The 24,249-nt window shown below is 49.3% G+C and overlaps 1 protein-coding gene across 1 annotated transcript in view; it reads left to right on the top strand.

The window, feature by feature from the left end:
- The first annotated feature begins 6,532 nt into the window (after positions 1-6,532).
- Positions 6,533-24,249, top strand: part of PARP8 (poly(ADP-ribose) polymerase family member 8) — a 159,003-nt gene continuing 141,286 nt past the window's right edge. Inside the window, exons 1-2 of the mRNA XM_036280606.1 lie at positions 6,533-6,634; positions 7,496-7,550. Of these exons, the coding sequence (XP_036136499.1) occupies positions 6,544-6,634; positions 7,496-7,550 (146 nt within the window). The 5' untranslated portion in view covers positions 6,533-6,543. The remainder of the gene's footprint in view (positions 6,635-7,495; positions 7,551-24,249) is intronic.

Below are 24,249 nucleotides of genomic sequence, written 5' to 3'. Positions count from 1 at the left end.
TTTCCACGCGCGCGGAGCAGGGACGCGCGCGCCTGTCCAGCACCGCGCTCAGCGGCAGCGGCTGTCCAGGAGGCAGGCCCTTGGCTCCCCAGGGCTGCTGGTTACACCACTGCCGTCCTGGGGGCGGTGCGTGGTTGCTGGGGAAACGCAGTTGCCCTTCTGCCTCTGGGTTCACTGCTCTGTAATGTTACAAGTTTGGGGTGACCAGAGGGCCCTTTCCCCTGTGATCTGAAAGTGTGAACAACGCGGAGAAGAAACGGAAATGGGAAGAGAGGACATCTGGGTTGAGGCCCCGGTTCGGTTCCGCGAGCCCGGTTCCTCCACCTCGTCCTTGGTGTGCTGAGCCTGGAGCCTCCTCCGGACACGAGCCAGCAAACGTCGTCTGCCCGTGCTGGCCGGACGTGGGTCCGTCACACAGATGTTTCCTGACGTCTGCGGAGGCCCTGGAGGAGCTCGGGAGGCAGGCTGGAGGGTAGGATGCGCACCTTCGGGAGCCGTCCGCCCACGCAGGTCTGGCGGCGTCCCGCGTGGCACCGGCAGGGAGCGCTGTGCACAGACTGACCGCTTGTAGCGCGCGTGTCAGCCGATCTGCAGGAAACGACCGACTCGTGGGGGACATAAAGGTGGAACCAGTCACCTGTGTATAGGGGTGAGGAAGAGAAAGTTTTAAGTGGCTCCTTAATGATTAAGTCTTACCAAGCAAGTTCTATGTTTCTCTTTGCTTATGCTTATCTCATTTAATCCTCTCTGCAACCGCTAAGGGATAGGAAGGGGCCATTGCTCCCCTCATTTTCAGGTGAGGAAACAGATCTGACGTAATAACAAGGTGGTTGTGTACTTGGCCTACGTTTACACCTCTCCCAAGTTGGCGACTCAGAATTTGATCCTGTACCCCTCGAAAGCCCTGTCGCCACAAGCGTTTTTTTTGGGTGGTGAATATTAAAATGGTTCCACAATTGATATCACAAATAAGAAAAAGAATATCTATTGGAAATTTTTACCTGAATTAATGTATATATATATATATATACACACACACACACACATGCACACACACACACGCACACACACACATATTGAAATTACATAGAACACAATTCACTGACAAAAAAAAATCAACCAATAAACAAAAACTCCAAGTGTTCAGTCACCTAGAAGTTCTTGGAAATGCCATGTCCCTCTTAGTTAGGAATGAGAGAGAAACCTATTTAACTTTATTTAATGTACTTTCCCCCAAATTGACTTAAATTTAATTTTGGGGGCAGATCTCATTAGGTAATTATATGCTATGGAAAACCCTTGGGGAGATGGTTCTCTTTTGCGAATACAACACGATGTGCAGGGTCATAACAAAATGAAACCAATTACTCAATCACTGCGTCTTTCCTGAGCACCTTCAGCTCGCTCATCACTGTGCCAAGGCCTCCTGAGGGCCTGTGGGAACAAAGGCCTGTCACAGGGCCATCTAAATGTCAAGGAATTGAGAACAACAGCAGTAAAGACAATAATTAAGACTTTAAGTCAACCCGATAACTATCCATTTAACTCCTGTGCATTCTATGAATCGTGTCTACTGTGAGCTCTGTGGTGGCTACTAAGAGGAGTAGAACCAGTCCCTGCCTGCAAGGAGTTTACAGTCTAGAAATGAGGAGTTCAGGGTACAGGGGATACTGATAAATTGGAAAACCAGAAAAGATTTTTTGAAGAGGGTAGAATTTGGTCTGAAGGAGTTAGTATAACATTTTTTGTTTTTGTTATTTTTCATAAATAAAAATCTTAAATTTCGTGTGACTAAAAAGAATCTATACTAGAAAAGGGATTGTCGGTAGAATATATAAAGATCTCTGAATACATAATTAAGAGCCAGAAAAACCCAATAGGAAAGTAGGGACAGGATATGACAGACAATCATATTCATATTCGAATACTCAAACGGCCACACAAATTGCCAATAAACACTTGAAAAAATGCCCCACCTCACTAACAATCAGGGAAGGAAATAAAAACAAGATGAATATTTTCAGTCCAACTCATTAGCGAAAGATGTAAAGGCTGATGCTATCTGTGTCAGGAATGTCGGGGAGAATTAAGTCCTCTCAAAAACAGTTGGTGGAGTATAAAATGAGGAGGACATTTAGAAAGCAATTTGCTTGTACCTATTAAATTTTTAAATCGCCAGTCCCTGGTAATCCAGTTACTCTCCTAACAATCTATCCCAAAGAAACTGCTGAAACAGTGCAGAGAGATATGAATTTGTTGCAAATTGTTTGAATCACAGAACATTTGAAAAACTCATCATAACTGTAGAGGCATGCGCAGAATATCTGATGGTTCATCCATTCAATACAATTCTCTGCCGGGGCTACAGGATAGATGTCTTTGCACTGACATAGACACTTCTCCAAGACAGTGGAAAACCAAGTTGCATAATAACGTGAATTATGTGGTTCCTTTTAAATTAAACTTTGCGCATGTATCAATCTATGAGCGTGTGTACCTTTGTGTGGCTGTATGAATGTAAGAATGAAAGAATGAAAGAATTCTCTTGTAACTATAAATACTAGTTACATTTGCGGTGAGGAGTGGAATTGGGCATTAGGTTGGGTGGAATCCCTGTACTCCTGGATGTTTTAAACAATTTTCCCAGGGAATACATTCTTGCAGTATTTATGCACGTTTAAAAATAAAGGAAACGAGAGATATTCAAAACAAAGTAGAATTACTATGAATACAAATGGAGAAGGATGAGTTGGTTTGCATGGGACCATGAGCATCTTCTCAAGCTAGGGTTAAGGAGAAATGGGAATAAAATTTAAAGAGAGACAAATGGCACTAAATGAAAGAGAACCTGGGAACAAGAGAGAGCAATTCACACTCTCGCTTTGGTATTAGTTCCATTCAGTGAGGCTAGAAAAGGCCATAAAACCTCAAAACAACCACTGTGCTGCCCCGGTTGACCTTAGGTGAGGACCCAATTGGAACAAATGTCACATCCAGCCCCTCAAAGTCTACATTCTGTCGAGTTTATTCAAGGCTGACTTGGGTTTGCTCACACTTTGATGGCTAGACCTATCAGATGAGGTCAGGATATCAGGATTAATTTCTCCCAAAGCAGAAGTACCAGCAGCTTAAGAAAGAAAGAATTGCCCGAGTTCACTTTATTCAGCAGAAGCCATTGGGCCAAGCCGGCGTTTTGAGTTGTACACGTTTCTTCCCGTTACAGCGGCATTGCAAGAAGAAGTTATATAAATCGAATAATTGGAATGAAATTTCAGCTCCCTTTCTTTCCTTCTCATTTCTCTAAAATCCCCCTTCCTCACCCCAGTTTAAAGGCCCTTGGTGGTCTCTTCCCAGGGAATCCACCCTCTCCCTTTTCCACTTTGATTCTGCCACAGGGCAAGCTGTCACGAGAGTGTCCAGGGGTCGCTGGACACTCCCACCGGCCTCGTCTACAGATAGCACCCCAAGTATCTGGGAAAGGACACTGTTCTCTCTGTCAACCCCTTTTCTTAATCCCCAGGGAATAGCAGAGGGCAGGCTTTTTCTTAAGATTTACCAAGGGCTGGGTTTCATTTGGGAAGGGAAGTTCAGCACAGGAAAGGGAAGTCATGACGGCCACTGGAACAGGCCGCTTCAAGGGACACATGCTCCAGGCCCCTCGGGCGCCGTCACAGGGCATCTGGGCTTCACTGGGGCCTGCTGCCACTGGCCGGGCCCCTTTCCTCCCAGTGACACTTCTGAACATGTATTTTCCTTAAAGTGCAGTTCAACTGCTGAAAGGTGTGGAGAGAGGAAAAACCTGAGATGCAATCATTAACCCATCTGTGCCTCAGTTCCCTCTTTTGCACAATGTGACGAATAAGACAATAGCTAGCTTACAGAGTTACTGTAAATATGAAATAAGTAACTATATGTAAAGTATTTAGAGCAGTGTCAGACTGTTCTAATACATTCTTCACTGCAGGATACAAACAGAGTTCTCTCATTGTGAATGATGGGTTTCACTGATGTAACAAACTTACTAACAGCCTAATACAGGCTGGGTTCCTGAGTGTGTGTGTGTGTGTGTGTGTATGCGTGCACACACATGCATATTTAAGGCAAGGATGTAATGCCCTCATCTCAAAGATGCATATAGTTTTTTAATAAGAGTACAAATAATCTAAATGTTTAACTAAGAGTCTGAGATGAGACAGGTCAGTAGGATGTGGTTCCGGGCAGAATTTGAAAGAATCATGCCATAAGGACCTAGCAAGGAACACTGATGTCTTCATGCAGTTTTTATTAGAGAAACTTACCTCGCAGAAATACATACTAGAGAAGAAGGTTGGTTTTTATGTTTTATTTTATTCCTTAAAATTTAAAAATACTTAACTGTATCACACCTTCAGGGCACAAACAGAGTGAGGTGAGCTTTGTTTAACAAGAACAGAGCCACCCGTGAAGCTGGGGAAACAATGAAATATAGCACAGGTCACATGGAGGCCTATTTACGGAGCAGAAAACCAAGAGGCGAGCCGGACAAGAAAGCACCTGGTGGCTTGAAAACGACGTCAGGTGTGTTTGCAGTAAGGGTTCTGCTTTAAGAATGCAGGCTCTGTGGCTAGAGGAATGTAAGATAAATCATCCTGACTTGGTAGATTTAAAGCTTTGTGGAGAGATTAGAGCACAGACTGGAAGAAGGAAGTCTGCGTGATACTCAGGGTTGTGGATAAAAAGGAGAAAAATGCTTCTGGTAGCCAAGCGGCGCACCAGGAAGGACGTGGACCTGCCCTGCCCCAGACAGGAAGTGTTTCGGGAGAGGTGTGAGCGGAGGTACTGTGTTGTGACTCTGGCTGCACTGTGTCAAAGCCTGCAGGTCCCAGTGCTGCAGAGGGACCTTTCTGAACTGAAATTCGCAATCGGTGTGCTGTGTTCGAGGCTGTACAACAAATAATGTCATGCTTTCTTTTCCGTGAGATGAAAGAATGGGAGCAAATCATTTCTCATTGCTTTTGTCTCCAGAATCTTAAGAATCTGCCAGGGATGACAGTCATTCCCAATTCTCCTAAACATCATGTTGCCACTGTCAGAATCAACCGCACTGATGAAGGGTGTGAGCCTGTTTGGCAGCTCTGGGGTACTTCTGCTGATAAGGAAGCTGGTTGAAACTGGGGTACTATAAAGAGGCTGCCAGGCACGGCCATTCACGCATTCCGCCAACATTTCAGCTTCCCTCCTATGTTCCAGACACGGCGCCAGGCCCTGGGAATGCAGAACCAGAGGAGTCTTCTGGGTGGAGAACACATTAACGAGAAGCGAACCACTGGAGGCCTGCCCTGAGGCGTGTGGCAAGACAGAGGCAGGGCAGCCGGTCAGCCCAGGTGCCCTGAGGCAGAAGAGCAAGTGAGGCTCCGAGCAGTGTCTTTCGTCAGCAAGACAAGAGGATTGTAGGAGCTTTGCCTTGACTGGCAGGCACAGGGGTGGCCTTTTAAAACAAGCCAAACAGACATCTCTCTTTTAGGGAGCCCCTGACCCGTGCCAATTGAGTCGGCCAATCTTTTATGGACAGAAATGCCCAGGAGGGGAAAACTGACGAGGCTTTGGACGTGGAGGAAGTCCCTCAGGGGGGCAGCGGTTCCTAAGGGGCGCCCCAGAGGGGCCGAACTGCTTCCATTGGGGAGAAAAAGACTCGGGCAGTGAGGGCGCCGGAGGGTGCGCGTCTGGAGTAATTTCAGGGCTTTTTCCATCTCGCCTGATGTGGCAACAAGGAGAGATTTGTTCGTTTTATTTATTTATTTCCTATTTTAAGATTTTTCTTTATCCCCCCCCACCCCACCCCCTCCCGGCCACTCCGGTTGGCTTTTCCATCTGACTCATAATTCCTTCTGAAAGTGGAGTGGAATTCATAAAAGTGGCGGTGGGGGGGCTGGCCCGGAGCCCCAAGGCGTCTTCACTTCCTACATTCCCACCGAGCCGGCCCGCGCCCGGGACGGCGGCGACCATCGCAGCCCCGGCGGCCGGGGCCGGGTGACCGGCGGCGGGCGCGGGAGGGTCTGCGGCGGGCGGCGCTGCAGCAGCCCAGGCACCGCCGCCGCCCGCGGGCGCGAGTGTGCGCGGGAGTGGAGGCCGGCGTGCGGGCCGCGGGGGGCGTGCGCGCTGGAGGCGGAGCGGGGCTCGCCCCTCGCCGGCGCCCGCCGCCCCGCCGTTGCTCGCTCTCCGGCCGCCGCCAGCACCCCGGGCCCCCGCGGCCCTCGCTCCGGGCGGGGGAGGGAGAAAGTGAGACTCGGTGTCATCAGCATCCATTGTCAGGAAGGAGGAAATTGCAATCCAGCGGCGGCGAGCGGCAGCTGGGCGGTCACATCTGGGAATGCACAGCCGACCCCCCTCCCCCTCCCCCGCCGCCTCCTCCCTCGCCCGGGATCACTTCCGAAGCCGCTTCGCCTTCGGCCCCTGCCTCGGCCAGAGGTTTCATTTTTCACTGAGTATTTACGAAAGCTGGAAGCGTGCGAGGGGGTGGGGTGGGTGGAAATAGCGGCTGCTTCTTTTCCAGGGGTGGATTTCATGGGGATGTGTTCAAGGCAAGAGCGAATTCAGAAGGATATCGACGTCGTGATCCAGAAGTCCAGAGCCGAGAAGGACTGCCTGTTTGCAGGTGAGTCCTCGCCTCTCCGAGCCTCGGACCCCGCGCAGCTCCTCGGCCGCCCGCCGCCCCTTCCCAGGGTGCTGGCCGCGACGTGTGTGGCCGGGGTGGGGGTGGGTCGCACGTCCCCATTCCGGGGATCGTTTGGCAGCAGCTGCTGCAGCGAGAGCGCGAGCCAACAGGGGGAGGGGGCGTCAGCCGGGCCCCTTCCCCCTCCCCCGGCCCGGGGCGGCCGGCAGCGGGGTCCGAACCCGGGCGGCCCTGCCGGGGGCCTCCGTTGTATTTTTGGCCCCGTGCACGCCCGAGCTCCGAGCCCGCCGCCGGGGTTTCGGCAGCGGCAGCGACCGAGCGGGGCGGGCGGGACCGGCGGGTTTGCGCAGCGGCCGGATCGGCGGCGGCCGGGAACCGAGCCCGCTGCGCTGCGCCGCGCTCGCCGCTGCGCCCAGGCCCGGGCAGCGCTGGGCCGACCGCGGCTCCGCAGCGCCGTCCAGCCCCTCCGGCCGCCGTGCGTGGCCCGGAAAGAGGGATGCCGGGGTGCCCGCGTCGCCCAGCGTCCCCTCCTGGCGGCCGTCCTGCGTCCATTGTCCTCCCCCGGGGGAGGGATCGCGTTGGGCTCTCGCAGCCTCGAGTTCGGCGGGGGCCGCTTCCGGCCGCCCCGACCGGGCCCGTCCCGCCGTTGCCATGGCACCTGGCACTTGTTGCGGGGGGGCGGCCTCCCGCGGCGTGGGCCCGGGGCATCCCCTCCCGCGCGCCGGGGTCCCCGCGGACTCCAGCCCTCGCGTCCCGCGGGGTCGGGCCTGGCTCCACTCACGGGGGCCCCAGCCTGCCCGGGACCGTCCACCCAGCAGCTTCTAACAGGACTTTCTCTTTCAGATTTCAGATACTCCGATTCCACCTTTACCTTCACTTACCTTGGAGGCTCCAAAAGGTATTTGTGTGTCTGGAGTTGCTTCATTTCCTGTTCACACGCGTGTTTCCTTTGTTCCTGGTGTGTTCCGTGTTGGGATTTTCTTTTTTTTTTTTAACTCTTGTTGCTGCCCTTTAACCACATCCCACGTCGCGGTGCTCGGTTTTAATAGCACGGGGAAATAAATGTTTGGTCCACGCGTGTTTTAAGCTCAGGCCACGGGCAGTGGGCAGAACTCGTGCCCTGCTCACGTTAGAGCTTTTCTATGCAGTAGCTTGCTCCTCCGGCTTTTGGGAGTTGATACAGTCAAGCGGGTGCAAAACTGGAATACTGGGTGTGAAGTGCAATGCCGAAAAGATATAAGATGCCACACCATAGTCGGGTCAGAAGTAACGCTTTTCCTGGTGAATAGCTGCTCCATGTTTTCTACGGTTGACATAAACATGCAGTCTGCCAATTCTCCATACTTTTTTTTTTTTTCCTAAAGAGTGATGTTCTGGGGTTCACATTTGAAGGAACACATATGGAAGTTACATGCGTGTAGCTGTAGGGTATCCCTTCTTTCTTGAGGGGGAAGAATGACAAATGCTTACAGTAATACTAAATCTTTAATATTTAGGAGGTAGAGTTAAAATGAAAAATAGCATTAAAACATGTCTTGCTACCTTCACTTGTTAAGTTCGGATTTTCTCTCTTTTAGCCCTTTGGGAACATAGTGGCTTAAATGAGCAGTGACCACATATGTGAACTGTCAGAGATCTGGCCTTGCAGGGAGGACTTGCCGTTCAGTATCATTTGATCACATTCCACAATATCTCTTCGCTAATGGAAACATTCATGAACTTATTAACTGCAGAAGCAGCGTTCTTCTGTAAACATATTTTTTTAAAGCTTGGAATTAAGGTAGATCTTTAAAATGCTGGGCTCAGTTGCTGCAGTCTACATTTCAACAAAGCTTTAATGAAAACAGTGGTCAGGTTTCCCACATGTACAATTTGTCTATGCGTCAGAATTGTATTGGATTTTATCTTGTCTTTTAATTTTTTTTAACTCTTTTATTGAATTCATTGATGTGGCGTTGGTTAATAAAATTGCATAGGTGTCAGGTGTACAGTTCTATAATGCATCCTCTGTATATTGTATTGTGTGTTCATTCCAAGTGGGATTGGTATATTGATTCCATTTACTAGTTGAAAATATAATATGTGCTTCTTGGGACAGAGTAAAATTATAGTGCTTCTTAATTTACCATTGTCTTTGTAAGTATGAACAGAAAAGAATAAATTAGAGAAGATTCAACTCAACGCTGCTCCTACACTTACTATCTAGAGGACATTGGTGTATGACTAATATATTCTTGGATTATGTTAACAATTAAAATAAAAGTATACCTCTGAGATATTGTGGGTTCGCTTCCACAGAAATGGAACCACAGAAATAAAGCAAATATCGCAGTAAAGTGAATTACATGAATAGTTTGTTCTTCCAGTGCATATAAAACTTATGTTTACACTATACTGTAGTCAGTTAAGTTTGCAATAGCATTATGTCTAAAAACACCGTGTATCTACCTTAATTAAAAACTACTTTATTGATAAAAAATGTTAGCCGTCAGCTGAGACTTCAGCAAGTCCTAATCTTTTTGCTGGTGGAGGGTCTTACCTTCAGCCTGCAGGACACAATATCTGTGAAGTGCAGTGAGCCAGGTATGCGGACAAGCCTTGTGCTGAGAACACTGCCCTGGGAGCCGGTCAGTATCTGTTTGAGCCTCTGAACCGCTCAGTAGTGGAAAGCCCTGGGTAAGCTGTTCGACTCATTAGCTTTATTATTTTCAATTAGCTGCCCGAATTCTTTTGGCCTCAGTTTACTTATGTGTACCACGAGAGGAGGGTGCACTGCACCCTTAATCTCTTTAAAATGTGTGAGTAGATACCCAGTAACATTCTTTATCAGTAAATTGCCCAAGAGTGTTAACAAGCAGGAGGTGGGGAAGGTATGCATGCCTCCAGGAGCTGGGCCAGGGGGCCGGGATGAATAATTAACCACTGGAGATAACATCAAGTTTTCACCGAGGAACTGGGACCAAGGTTGCTTTTAAAGTAAGGGATGTTTACTTTTCTCTGTAATCCTATTAGGGGACAGTGTTTTCTTTGGGCCCTGATTTAAATACCAGGCGCTGTGCTTCTAAGGTGGCTGGCCTGGTAAAGAAGAAGAAGAAAAAAAAATGTTGACCTGATTTGTCTTCCCAGGAGCTTGTTCTACAAAACAATACTATATCCAGGGAGGTTTTAGTGTAGTAGTAGTAATCTCCTTAATGCCAATCCCTCTGTAGGTTTCTTAGCTAGTAGCAGAGGAGACATCTTTTTCTGAAAATAAAGATATGAAAATATGTATTGTTTTAACTACGTTAGAATCTGATATTTAGTATGTTTCTCATTGCAACGTGTCAATTGAGCATTGAAAATTGAAACAGTCTTGCTCTGTTTTGATTTCATGTGCTTAGCAACTTAAAATATGCAATTAATAGTGTTATTTGGAGTAAATTAGACTTCATCATTATAGGAATTTTATGGAGGGGTAGTACATGATTATCCTAAATTATCTTTAACTATCATTTTATCTAAACCATTGAGAACACATTTCAAGAATAATTTTTAATTCGCGTTGGATGGAGATGAAACTTAACACACGGTTTCCTTTCTGGCCCCCTCCAAGAATGAGTTACACTTTGTTCCTCAGGCGAAGGTTGATCTTACATGTTCCCATTCAAAAAAAAAGAAGGAATGTTGAGGGCTTTTTTTATATGTACTTTTTTGTGTGTCTGTGGGTTAAGAGAAAATGCCGAGAAGTGGCAGTGTCAGGCCTGGCTGGTGGCCTGGTAAAGGGCCGGCCGTTCATTCAGAGGTCCTCGGAGGGACAGAGGGCCCCTTAGCATGCTCTCCTGATGTTAGGCGAGGAAAGGGGGAGCGGATGGCCCCCTGGAAGGCTGAGTTCATCGCGTTTTCCCTCCTGGGGGTTCATGGATTATTATTGTTCTCCCCTCGGGCCGTGCAAACCGAGGCTGAGAGTCTAGGAGGCTGAGAGTCTGCGAAACATGCTCCAGTGGGCTCAGCTAAACGACCGAGCTGCCTCTGCACCCTGCCCTGTCGCGCCGAGACCTGTGCTCTTTTCGAGCTGGGAGACACTTTAACATAAAAGAAATTAGGCAGATACTTACCTGAGAGGGGTCGTTGTTTAGTGTCTTTTGATTGAGAAACAGTGAGAGAGGAAGTGTTTGATGTTATAAATCTGATGATGAGTACCATCTGCCTATGCTTGAATACTTGTATATGTCCGGCAAGGCTAACTCCTTTTAGCTGCGGTCTTTGTAGCACCTCTGACTCCTGGACTGCTCGGTCCGGCACCACAGCTCCCGTGGGTCAGCGCCCGCGTGGGCCTTCTACCCAGTGCTGCCTCCCAGTTTCGGGGCTGTGCCCAGAACTGTCAGCCAGGGGCCTCAACTGTACGCAGTGTGTGTTTATGCAAAAAGTGTTCCTTCCCTGCACGTGGTCATGCTGGTGGTCTCCCGCCTGCTCTTGGTCCTGTGTTACTGGCAGAAAACTTAAGACCACGAAGGTTAGGCATTCTGGTCCTTCATCTCACTTGTGGTGGGACATGCAGTTAGTGATGGAAGAAACGGAAAGGATCCAGGGAGTAGTGACAGCTACGGGGAGGATGGGACCTCAGGCTGAGTCTCTGCCCAACTTAACAAAAACAGGGAGAGCAAGGGGAACCCCTGGACCTGGCCCCACCCCCCTGGGGACTCCTGGAGAGGGATTTCCAGCACCAAAAGTCCTGTGAAGATAGAACTAAGGTTTTATAAACACACAAATAGTAATTGGTATTGTAAAAAGAATTAGAAAAAGAGATAAACTTGGAAGATGATTTCTTCATCTTCTATTAGTGTATTAGAATGTATTCTTTCAGAAATTTTATCTGTCTATATGCATATGAGATATATGTGTCCACGGACTGTATTATATTCTTTTGAGACCTCGCTGCTTTTCACCCAGGAATATAGCAATGTCTTTCTTCTTAGACAGGCTATGAGAATATAGAAATGTTTATTAAATTGGGAGTTCTTCCAATCAAGGGATGTGACTCTGCATAAGGACTCAAATATGTATATTAGAAATGATCAATACATCGGAAATTTGAGTTGCCTGCATAGGCGCCCCCTTCCCTGTATGAAAAGACAGCCTTGCGTGTGGTCAGGGGTAGAATTGGCATCTTCTGAAGTGCGTCCCTTGTGTTAGGAGGTTCTGTCCACGTGAATGTTTTGGAACATCAAATATGTCACAACAGTAATACTGCTCTGCAGTCCCTCACATTACGGATGTGCACGCTGAGGTCTGCCTCTCTTCCTCCCCCTGGGCCTTTGCATGTGCTGCCTGGAGCCCCCATCTGTGTCCTGCACCCCCTGCTCCTCCTGAGGCCTAGTCAGCCTGCATTGTCCAGATCTTTGCTGAGCTGAACTCCCCTCTGAGGACCTTTCTAAAACCATGTTGTCGCAGTGTATGGTTAGCACGTGTTCACTTGCCGTCTGTCTGAAGGGGAGCCTCTCGGAGGCAGGGTCTGTGCAGTTTCCGCAGGCCCCAGCCTTCTGCCTAGTACAGGGTATTTTCTCAACAAATAGATGTTGAATGAATCACTCAACGAGTGCTGAAAGGCCTCCTGCAGGGGAGAGGCAGCTCCCTAACCAAAATGACCAGGTGTACAGGTCCTCAGATCCTTCCCAAAGTCTGGTGATGCGACTTCAGAGTGACAGAGCTGCCTCGCCGAGTCTCACGCCCTGTTCTCTGGGTCACATGCTCTAAGGATTTCTGGGGACAGATAGAAATGTGATTGTTTGGGGTCATTGGGAGCTATGGGGACTGTGGCACACGAGAATTTGGATTCCGAGAGTATTTACTTCAGTTTCACAGAATCAGCGGAGCTCTGTGATCAAGCAGATTTCTTGGCAGGGGAGGTCAACCCACCTGGGCTCCCCAGTGTGCAATTTACTCGGGTTGCCACGGAGAGCAACAGACTACTTGATTGCCAAGTGGGTTTGTTCTCTTTGGACTTCCTCAGGCAGGAGAAGGCACCGCGCCCGCAGGAGGGGCTGGGGTGGGGGTGGGGATGGGGTGGAAAGGTCTCCGGTCATCGCAGAGTCATGGGTTCCCTTCTGAAGGCTGCGCGTGCTCACCCAGGAGTCTGGAGCGAGGCGATGGCTTTGAAGCCATCAAGTGTTCCTTAAGTTTCAGAATGAAAAGAAGGATCTTTTTTTTTTTTTTAATTTAAAAATTAGCCTGTTCCTCTTGGCAATGGGGACTTGCTCATTATAATTTTTTTTTTTAATCCTCACCCGAGGACATTTTTCGTTCAGATAGAAAGGGAGGGAGAGAGAGAGAGAGAGAAGCATTGACGTGAGAGGGACACATCGAGTGGCTGCCACCCACACGGACCCAACCAGGACCGCGGACAAACTGCAACCGAGGTCCGTGCCCTCAGCAGGAACCGAACCTGAGTCTCGCCGGACCGCAGGCCGACGCTCTAACCGCTGAGCCAAACCGGCCAGGGCTCATTTTAATTTTGTTATGTCAATTATTATCCAAAATAATGACTTTAAAAAATAAGCATGTTCATTGGAGCCCTCGGGACCTACCTTGAAGGCTGAATGAGGGAGATGGGGCGTCATAGCCCGTCCTCACTTAGAGCTGCTTTGCTCATTTCTGTGCTGTCTACAATGTTCTTAGAAATGGGTTTCATTGTCAAATGAGTTTTAAAACCACGGATCTAAAATAACCACCAAATTTAACACACATATAACTTTATGGATGCTTCTATATTAACAACACGTTTAAACTCCATTTATTTCATGGCTTAAGGTAATACTACCGATCGTGTTTATTGGGCATACTCTCAGCGGTCCTTTCTGCTTACTTGACATCCTGTGTCTGCAACAAAGACGGATGAGTATGTGTTCAGCTATTTTACATTTCGTAGCTGCACATACTGAGAGGCTGGGGTCATTTAACCAACTCACAGTCACTAAGAAGTAGTCACCGCAGTGTGAGTCTACGGGGCATTGATGGAACTGGAGTAGCTGGGAATGTGTGAGGATGGGGGGGGGGTGGGGGGTTCCTGATGGACGTCTGCCAGGGCATTGCTGAGAACCTGCTGGTGGGCGCGCGGGGTGCCCGAGCCCAGGGATGAGCATTAATAGTCAGGAAATTATGTACATTGGCCGAGCAACCCTTATGCAGATACTCGGCCGATCTGTTTAAATTCCCCATCATTCCCCTCTGCAGCGTTACAGAAGATGGACGAGGGACATTTTACCAGTCCAAGACCTCTTTGGTGATTTTCTGCACAGATTCGCTTGGGGATAGACTCTGTGTAGGAGATGAATCTTGCGCCAAGGGAGCTGCCGTTGACTTGCATGAAATCTTAGTCAAGTTGCTGACATCTAATCTTCCTCTTTTTTATTCTCTAAATTTCTGAAGTTCCGTCTTCCGTGCATCCCAGGAAAGACTAATAAGAAGTAATGCCTTTGTGGATAATGCTTGTCATTCTGTTTTGTTGTGACATCATTTAGGTTTTCTGTTCGGTTTTCTCACTTAAATGTCAGACAGTTAAACCAGCACCTGGAAACAACCCATCGTTTCTCTTTAAAAGCAGCAGCATCTCTTCCCCCACCTTTCACTGCTTAGTAGCACATCACGTGAGCCAGGTGTGGGGGTCCCAGTCTCAGGATTCTTGTGTCCCACCTTTTTCACGTCTTTCAAAGCACTGACTCTGGCTGACACCCTGGCTGGCCTCTCCGTCCCGCCCCATGTGGACACGTGACTTAGGCCAGTCTCTAGCCTGTGTCTTTCGGTTCTCACCCGTCAGTGTATTTGTATCTGAACTCATTTTTTTTTTTTTTTATCCTCAGCCGAGGACATTTTTTCCATTTTTTGTTCAGGTAGAGTGGGAGGGAGAGAGAGGAAGAGAGAGAGAGAGAGAGAGAGAAACATTGATGTGAAAGGGACAGACACATCGAGTGGCTGCCACCCGCATGACCCAACCAGGACCGGGGACAAACTGCAACCGAGGTACATGCCCTTAGCGGGAACCGAACCCGGGTCTCTCTGGACCGCAGGCTGACGCTCTAACCGCTGAGCCAAACCGGCCAGGGCTGTATCTGAACTCTTTAAGCACGAGGTCTCTGCTCAGAAGGCTTCAAAGGCAGCCGAGACCTCTCCGTATCAGATTGGAGCCCTCCTTCCTCCCTCTCCAGAGGCCCCGTCCCGCCCTTCAGTTTCCAGGCTTCTGAACACCAACTTACTACTCTTGGTTCATTGGCCTCCTCTCCGCCCAAGAGCAGTTTGTATAGTCAGAGCATTAGGCACACACAGCTCTCCAGGGTTCACTGACTGATAACATCGGTGGCGCCCAATACTTGGTTATGAATATCAAGATTGTGGCTTTATTATCACGAAGACCAGTTCGTTGAAACGTGCCTTTGGCCGCGAGTGGCATCGCTGTGAAAATAGGCAGCAGATTGATGCTCCAGAAAAGGGTCGATGTGACGATGAATGGAACACGGTGAGCATGAGAAGACAGTGGAATCGGGCAGGAGAGGATGCAGACACGAATCGATCCTCCCCAGTCCGTTACAGGACAGCCGTACGTCCCGAGCGTAGTGCATCTGCATATCGGTGACATCCTCATTTGTGGCTGACACCTTCTTGGGGTATTTAATGGAGGGTGACGAATCGATCAGTGTTGAATTTAAAAGGGAGACTCACTTCAGCCCTTGCGCAGTCAGATCAGTTTTCCCCGGGAAGAAATTAGTGGACAGAAAGAAGTTAACTAGCTGCTAACGCGTCCTCCCAGATGGCTTCTTTCTGAACGTGTTGAAATGTGTAAAGTGCGTTTCCTAACGGCCTGCCAGAGTTCTCAGGACGTGTCAGTCATCTCTGAAGCGCGGTCGTCGTTTGGACTAAAAAACACGTAGAGGTTGTTATCCAAGAACCACTTAGAGAATATTTTTGTGTCTGGAGTCTAGGATTGAGCCAGTGATGAATGCCGCTGCTCTTCCTTTGTTAGGCTCTTGCGTCCACGAAGCAGAAAAGTTCAGATAAACTGGAAAACAGCAAACCGAAATACCCTTACCGACAGAACTGTGTAACAGAGAGAATACGTCAAATTAAAGAAAAAAATAGTCCCAAAACATAAATCAGGTTTTTTTGTTTTAAAGACTGGAACTCCAGGTCCTAGCAGCGTGCTTAAAATGTAGTGAATGTTTCTTAGTGTTTCTTAAAGGGCAGGAATATTTTTCCTACATTATGTGATAGCATTTCCCAAACTGTTGAATTAGACGTGAGGAGTGTGGCCAGAGACGCCTGGGGAAGGCCCCGGGACAGCGCTGGGCGGGAAGGGGGGGGGGGCTGGCTTCAGAGCCGGGGCGTGGTCCATTGTGCGTGGACAGGAGGCGAACCCTGTGCTCCCGGCGCGTCAGACGGATTTGATCACGGCTCTGGAACCTCGGAGAGCCGTTTTGTGGAAAACGCTCTGGCAAACCCTGAGTCTTAATTCATTAAAATCTGAGTAAACAGGACACTGTCACAGAAATGGAAATTGCCGAATCACATCCAGCCCTGAAGAATTCATTTTCAGTAATTTTTGTAGCACTCGCGCTGTGGCAAGAAGAGCTTCAGTGAAAGGCGTTTGGGTTTCGTGCCACTAATTTCTCTCTTTGAGGATGCGTTTCTCGGGGTCTCGCTCCGCCTTCTGTTGTGCCGAATCCGGTTAGGACAAGGGCTCTCAGGGATGCTTGTTCATCAAAGCCCTGGAGTTAGCAGGTCCTCTAGGTGCCTGCCTGATTAAACAGCGGCCTCAAAAGACGCGTTCGCGCTAGATCACGATTCCATACAGCGGAAGCCGTCATAGGTCCTCGGAAACTGTCCCTGGGCCGCAGGCCAGCCGTGACGGAGGATGCTTTTGGAGAAGTTCGTGGTGAGGGAAATCTGGACGTTCTCTAAATGTTTCGTTTATTTGATAAAGGATATTTAGAAAAGCTACGAAGGTATCTATTTTGGAAAATCATTCTCCTCCCGGGGACCAAGTGGGAAACTTAAGGGAGGGGTTTCCAGACATTTTGCAGGGCTCTTTCAGCATTAGGCTGGAAGCAGACGCCCCACCTGAAGGTCCTGGCCGTCTCCGCCCCGCGAGGCACTCGCCGCGGGTGGGGGGGGAGCCTCAGTGCACGCCTGTGGGCACAGGGCCGGGTGTGTGATGGTTCCTGTTGGCTGCAGACATGTTCCCGTACGCGTGCTCCGTAGCCTTGTGATTCCGGAGACCCCGGGGAACGTCACCCGTACTGAGAAGCCAGCATTCTTGCCGTGTCATGTGGAAGGCAGTGTGCCGAATCTTCACCGAGGGGATGATTACTGTGAGACTACCTGTGTCCATCTGTGTGGATCGTGTCTCTTAGGGACAGTGCTAGGCGTTGGCATTTGGGAGACCTGCTCGAATGCTCAGATCTGCTCCACGGATGAAAGCTGACGCAGCCGTCGTTTCTCATCCCGACGCGTCCCGGCGAAACGGGCAGCGAAATGAAATGAAACAGTCCCTCCGGCTGAAGCGCAGTCATTATTGTTAGCGCGGAGCTCGGTGCGGTCTCTCCGTGAACGGTCGGGCTCATGGTGCGTGAACGGAGACGCTGGGAGACGGCAGGGTGAGCTGAGCCCTTTCTGGACTCTCTCTAAGCTGTCCACCTTCTGGGGGAACCAGCCGAGGACGGCGATTTCAGAGTCTCACTGAAGCGACTTCCTTGAGGATTGCCTCTTCTTAGCTGAATTTGGCCCCCAAATGATGAAACTCAGGCCAAGAAAGGCTTCCAGCTGGGTTTTTTGAACTCATTCTAGTTCGGTTTAATATGAGCTTTCTGCGTTGACTTCCTCTGTCATTTATTTAACATTTGCAGTAGCCTGAATTCTCGATGTCCTGTATACGCAAAATCCTCCCCCGCTGTAGGTAATAAGCAGGGGAAAACCTATTTAGGGCAGTGGTTTCGCAGAAGGTTTTTTAGAACAGAGCAATATTGACATTTCCAGCCTTCGGGGTGCATTCTGGGAAACGGCACATTTCAAATGTACTTTGGAATCAAACTGCAGGCGCTTTCACACTGCACACGGATGACAGTGGCCACAGTCCAGGACGCGGCGGCACCGGGTGCTGGCGAGGGCGAGAAGCAACAGGAGCCGGTATCCACTGCTGATAGGAACGCAAAGTGTAGGCAGTTCCTGCTGCTTCTTAGGGAACCACACATACTCTTGCCCGCGACCCCGCAATCGCTCCTCGGTGATGACCCAGAGGAGTTGAAAACGCGTGTCCACACACCCCCTTCACGTAGTGTGTGCAGCCGTTTTAATCAAAATTGCCCAAACCTGGAAGCAGCCCGGATGTCCTTCAGGAGGTGAGTGGCAGGTGACCTGCGGAGCCTCCAGACAGTGCAGCGTATTCAGCATTAAAAAGGGATGAGCTCTTGCCCTGGCCAGTTTGGCTCAGTGGTTAGAGCGTCGGCCTGCGGTCCAGAGAGACCCGGGTTCGGTTCCCGCTAAGGGCACGTACTTCGGTTGCAGTTTGTCCCCGGCCCTGGTTGTTCGTGCGGGTGGCAACCACTCGATGTGTCCCTTCACGTCGATGTTTCTCTCTCTCTCTCCCTTCCTCTCTCTCCCTCCCACTCTATCTGTACAAAAAATGGAAAAATATCCTCGGGTGAGGATAAAAAACAAATAAATAAAAAGGGATGAGCTCTCAAGCCATGAGAAGACACGGAGGAACCTTACTTATGTCCTCTTGCTAAGGGAAAGAAGTCATCATACCTACTGAATAATTTCAGCTGCATGGCATTCTGGAAAAGGCAAAACTGCAGAGAACGTAAAACGGTCAGTGGTTGCCAGGGGTTGCGGGGGAGGCTGGGAGGGATGAGGAGGCAGAGCGCAGAGGACTCATTGGAACTATCCCGTATGAAGTGTGTAGTGGGTGGTTACATGTCACTCTACGTTTGTCCAAGTCCATAGAAGGGACAGCGCCGAGCGTGAGCCCTCAGTGAGATGAACCGTGGACTCCGGGGGATCGTGGTGTGGCAAACAGGTGTCACTGGTGACAATACTGTTCTGTGGGGGACGTTGGTAAAAGGGAAGGCTGCATGTGTGGGACAGAGGGCATGCAGGAATCTCTGTACGGTCTGTTCTGTTTTGCTGTAGGTGTCAAGGTGACCTAAAGAATAAAGCCTGTTTTTAAAAAAAAAAAAGCCAGAAAACTAAAAGCAGGTGTTTACCAAGACCTCTCAATAAAGATTCTGATCAATCAGAAGTTTAAGGACTTCTTAAATAAAAGTGCCTGGAACAAATTGATGTTGTCAGATGGGAAGGAAGTTGGGGGGTGGGTGAAAAAGGGTGAAGGGATTAAGAACAAGTTGCCAGTTGCAAACAACAGTCAGGGGAGGACAGCATAGGGTGAACGGTCAGTGGTACTGTAACATTGATACTGTGTCATACATACACATGCCCGTGTCCACTGTTTTCAGAGATGGGAAGCATTGAGAACTGAGTTACACTGGAAATTTTTTTTCAGGTGGGAAGGGGTCAGGAGGCAAGGAACAGTATGTAATTTTAAAAACTTCTGATACCACAGTACTGCTTCCAGAACCACCAGAGAGCTACATTGAATTCTTAATGCACAGAAGTTGGGCTGTGTTTACAGATTACTTAGAGTCTAATCACTTTTCAGAGTTTATGAAATTGCATTTTATACTTTCCGGAGGACACACGGTGACTGTTGGTTAAGTTATAAGATTATTTATTTATTTATTTATTTATTTTTTTATCCTCACCCGAGGACATTCTCCCATTTTTTTGTACAGATAGAGTGGGAGGGAGAGAGAGGAAGGGAGAGAGAGAAACATCGACGTGAAAGGGACACATTGAGTGGCTGCCACCCGCACAACCAACCAGGGCCGGGGACAAACTGCAACCGGGGTACATGCCCTTAGCGGGAACCGAACCCAGGAATCTCTGGACCGCAGGCCGACACTGTAACCGCTGAGCCAAACTGGCCAGGGCTGATTGCGAGTCTGGACCCTAGGAGCAAGCAGAATAAGGGGAGAAAGGCCCCCCCCCTTTTGGTAGGACAACTGCCCTAATTGATTCGGAAATACAAATTTTTCTCAGTTTAAAAAGGTATTAATTTACAAGATGTGCTCTGATTGAATAGCAGTTTATCATAAAAACGATATTCAGTGTACACAAAAGTATCAACAAAAGCAGTAGCGTTCATACCATCGCATTTCTGTGTCGCCAGGGCCAGGTGTGAACTTTGTTAGTTTTCGTCCAAAGATGGCCCAGACTCGCTTGGACCCTTGGATTGCCACAGCGAGCAGACCCCCTCTGCCCTTGTCCTGGGCTCCCAGTCTTCACCGGGAACAGTTAGGATTCTTTCTTTTTAATTTGAAAATAGGTAGGTTTGGGTCTATATTTCTTATTTGTATATTTTCCCTTAAAAATTTTTTTTTCTTTATTGATTTTAGAGAGGAAGGGAGAGGGAGAGAGAGAAACATTGATGAGAGAGAACATGGATTGGCCGCCTCCTGCACGCCCCCCATTGGCGATCAGGCCCACAACCTGGGACTGTGTCCTGACCGGGAATCGAACCCGTGACTTCTCGGTGCAGAGTCGACGCTGAACCTCTGAGCCACACCGGCCGGACTGCTCTTTCCCTTCCTTACGCTGAATGGTGTCATAGTGAAAACTGAGTTTCTCTGGATTCAGCTGGCCCGGCGCAGGGCCAGCGCGAGAGGCCCCTCTTGGCACGTCCCTGCCGTCACACCGGCCTCCCGTCCTTAGAAGGTGGTCAGTGTTCTGGTGGCCTGGCAGTTCCCGCCGACTCTTCTCACATCGCCTGACGTGGACCAACCCTGTCCGTGGGATTCACCCCGCGCCGTGGCTTCACCCAGCGGGCGGGGTCTCCAGGGTGAGCGGCGGTGACGCTCAGATGGAAGTGGAACATTCTTTCGAGGGCTGAGTTCCCACTCTTGCTGACACTGGCAGGTGCATGTCGCAGCTCCCTCCTGCGTAGTGGTTGCGGTGTTTATCTGATCGACGGTCATTCCTCCTCATCTGCAGGGGCTCAAGACCCCCAGTTGAAACCGTGGACAGTGCCAAACCTACGTACACTATATTATTCCCTATACATGCATTGTTGTTGTTGTTAATCCTCACCCGAGGATATTTTATCCATTGATTTTTAGAGAGAGTGGGAGGGGTGGGTGGAGAGAGAGAGAAACATGGATGTGAGCAAGACACATTGATGGGTTGTCTCCGACATGCGCCCCAGCCGTGGCTGGGGATCACACCTGCAACCCAAGTACGTGCCCTTGACTGGAGTTGAACCCAGTATGTAGGCCGGTGCCCCAACCACTGAGCACACTGCCCAGGCCCTGTAGGTACATGTTTGAGGTGCAGCAGCAAACTAGCAGGAAACTTAACGGTTTCACGGATAGAAGATCCGTTCTTACTGTCGATCTTAGCAGCCTCGGCGTTGACTTGTCTTTCTTTCCTTATTGAGTCAAGAACTTCAATAACCTTTTCACTTAAAGGAAGCACTGATGGATCCTCTTGGGCATATCCGAATGGCCAAGACCACTGCTCGTGCGCTGGGGGCCGTTCGTGAGTAAAATGAGAGTTCCCTGAGCACGCACGCGGGCATCCTGTGCCGTCGGTCCGAGAGCTCACGTGGCCACGAAGTGACTGACGGCTGGGGAGCGTGTGCAGTGCGGACAGCCTGGACGGAGGGCGAGTCAGGGCCTGGCTGGACGGAGCAGGACAGCGTGAGGTCCCTCGCACTTCTTCCAGCGGTGTGCACCGTAAAGCTTGTGAACTGTTTATTTCGGACCATGATTGACCACTGGTAACTGAAGCTGCAGAAGAGGGGGACTACTGTATATTTTAGAGACACAGCTAAAAAACCTGAGTTTGATTATTAAGAAACTTCAATAATAGCCAAGTTTTACCGAATGACCGGCATGGGTTACCCGTGGAAGGAGCAACGACTCTGAGACCCACAAGTCGTTTCTGAGTCCTGATTTCTGAAGCGTGCTCACAGCTGGCCTCCACCTGCGTCTGTGCCGAACCTGTTGACGTTCGGTCTGCGTCCCGGTGTCCAGGGGAGCCGCTGGGGGGAAAGGAGTCGGGAGCCACTCGGCGTGCTGATGCCCTGGCTGCCTCAACCTTCATGTGTCTAATTGAGCATCTGTTTGATGATTTATTATTATTATTATTTAAGACACATTTTTTTTTTCTTTATTGATTTGAGAGAGAGAAAAAGGGAAAGGGAAAGAGAGAAGCATCGATGAGAGAGAACATCGACTGGCCGCCTCCTGCATGCCCCCCACTGGGGATCAGGCCCGCAACCTGGGCATGTGCCCTGACCAGGAATCAAACCGGCGACCTCTTGATGCAGGGGTCGACGCTCAACCACTGAGCCACACCGGCCCGGCTGTTTGATGATGTAAATCAATTTTAAGCAGTTTAATAAACAGAATGCTTTTCAGACTCTGTGGGAAAGGGCTTTTGGGACTGCTTGTTTGTCTCCTTGCCGCCTTGTGACCCTGGGTCAGCGTCCTGGGCGGATACCCTTCAAGACGTCCCACTGCTCGACCCTGCAGGTCTCTGCACGTCCCGCCGGCCTCCTGTTCTCGTTTTCCACGGTGGTGCTCTGCCGATGGAGACGGGAAGGTGAAGGAGCGGGAGGTCCTTTGTAGACACGTGTTCCCGCAGCTCCTGCCCGCGGTCTGTGGTCTGTCTCTGTGTGTGCGTCTGTTTACAATCTAGGTTTTATATGCACCCACCTGAAATTTTTATAGAGCAGCTGTTATCACAGTTAACTCTGGGGAGATTGATTATTTTAGAGGATGTACCAACTGACATGACAAATAAGTCAGTGGATTATTCCCCCTAAGAATCTTCTTTACACCCAGCGAAGAAAAACGCCGCTGTCCGTCTGTGTTTCCCTAGTGTGCGCCCTTCCTATGGCCAGCAGCGCAGGCAGCCCTTTGGAAGGCTTGCTCTTCGCGCAGTGCTGGGAGCCACGGGGTGAGAGGACGGGTCGTCCCATCCGATGTGAGTGAGAGGGGCCCTGACCCGTTTGGCTCAGTGGTTAGAGCGTCGGCCCGCGGATCGGAGAGTCCCGGGTTCGGTTCCCGCTAGGGGCACGTGCCTCGGTTGCAGTTCGTCTCCAGCCCTGGTTGGGGTTGTGCCAGTAGCAACCAGTCAGTGTGTCTCTCTCACATCGATGTTTCTGTCTCTCTCTTCCTCCCTCTCTCCCTCCCGCTTTATCTGAAGATAAATGCAAAAATGTCCTCGCGTGAGGATGAAAAAATAAAAATTAAGTAGAAAGGAAAACCTGGATACATCCGGCACAGACCCATTAGCCCTGGGCGCTGTCAGCACTGGGGCCTTCCTCACTTCCGTGTGAGCCATGCTTTGCCCTCCACACAGGCAAGAATTGTCTTCGGTGCCCTGCTTGTAAAAGCACACGAATGCCTTAAGTGTCTTAGAAATTTTGCAAATGGTTAAAATTTTATAAAAGGCTGGATTTTATCTTTTTTCATGAATTCAAAAGATAGACCTTAGTTTTCTTAATTAATTTACATAATTTCCCTAATCATAGGGCATGAGTGAGTTTTAGTTGCAACTAAAAAGAATATGTATTACCACAGATAGACCAGAAAAATCATAAATATAGTTATTACTTTTTCTTAAAAATTTAAATACCTTGTTTCATTTTATTTATTTATTTTTATTAATTAATTTATTTTTGTTACAGATGTTTCTCCTTTCCCCCCCACTGGCTCCCCCCGCCCCCTATCTTGTTTCATTTTAAAGAGTTGTTTCAGCCTGGCTGGTGTTGCTCAGTGGTTGCATCAAGAGGTCACCAGTTCGATTCCCGGTCAGGGCACATGCCCAGGTTGTGGGCCTGATCCCCAGTGGGGGGCATGCAGGAGGCAGCCAATCGATGTTCTCTCTCATTGATGTTTCTTTCTCTCTCTCTTTCTTTCTCTCTAAAAAATCAAAAAAGAAAAAAAGTTGTTCCAGTAAAATACTCTTGAGCAACTGAGATTTGTTTCTCCAATACCTGTAAGCTTTGTGGTCTTAAAACTGAGTTTGGCTTTGCATTAGTTCATTCATTCTTGAAGGTCTGTGGGGTCACTGATCTAGGAGGCGAAGGTCATTTAATCATCCTGATGGTGGACAGACCCTTGCGAGCGTCTTGCAGCCTGCTTACTCAGAGTGAGCGCGATTGGCACCGGGAAGCTGGGAAGGCAGACCTTCCTCTGCTCCAGAGCAGCAAACTTACAGACCCTCATGTGAAATGTAGTGTGATCATTCAGGGGGACTCGTCCAGTGCTTACTGTGGGACCTGTCGGGGGAACGTCCCAACTCTGAACCTCCAGCTTTCTGTCTGTCTCCCCACGCCCCGTACTTTCCCAGTATGATGCCACTCGGAACCAAATAACCAAGCTTGCCGGGATCCTGTTTAACATGGCGCAGACTCTGTTCCGGGGCCTGACAGAACCTACGGACGTGGCCTCGTGACAGTGATGGTTTAAAACGATGTTGTGTTCTTCTGTGATTAATTTTATGGTCAT

The sequence above is a fragment of the Molossus molossus genome, unplaced genomic scaffold (assembly GCF_014108415.1).
Source record: "Molossus molossus isolate mMolMol1 unplaced genomic scaffold, mMolMol1.p scaffold_m16_p_3, whole genome shotgun sequence".
NCBI classification, from domain to species: domain Eukaryota; kingdom Metazoa; phylum Chordata; class Mammalia; order Chiroptera; family Molossidae; genus Molossus; species Molossus molossus.
This window is presented reverse-complemented; position numbering and strand designations above follow the sequence as displayed.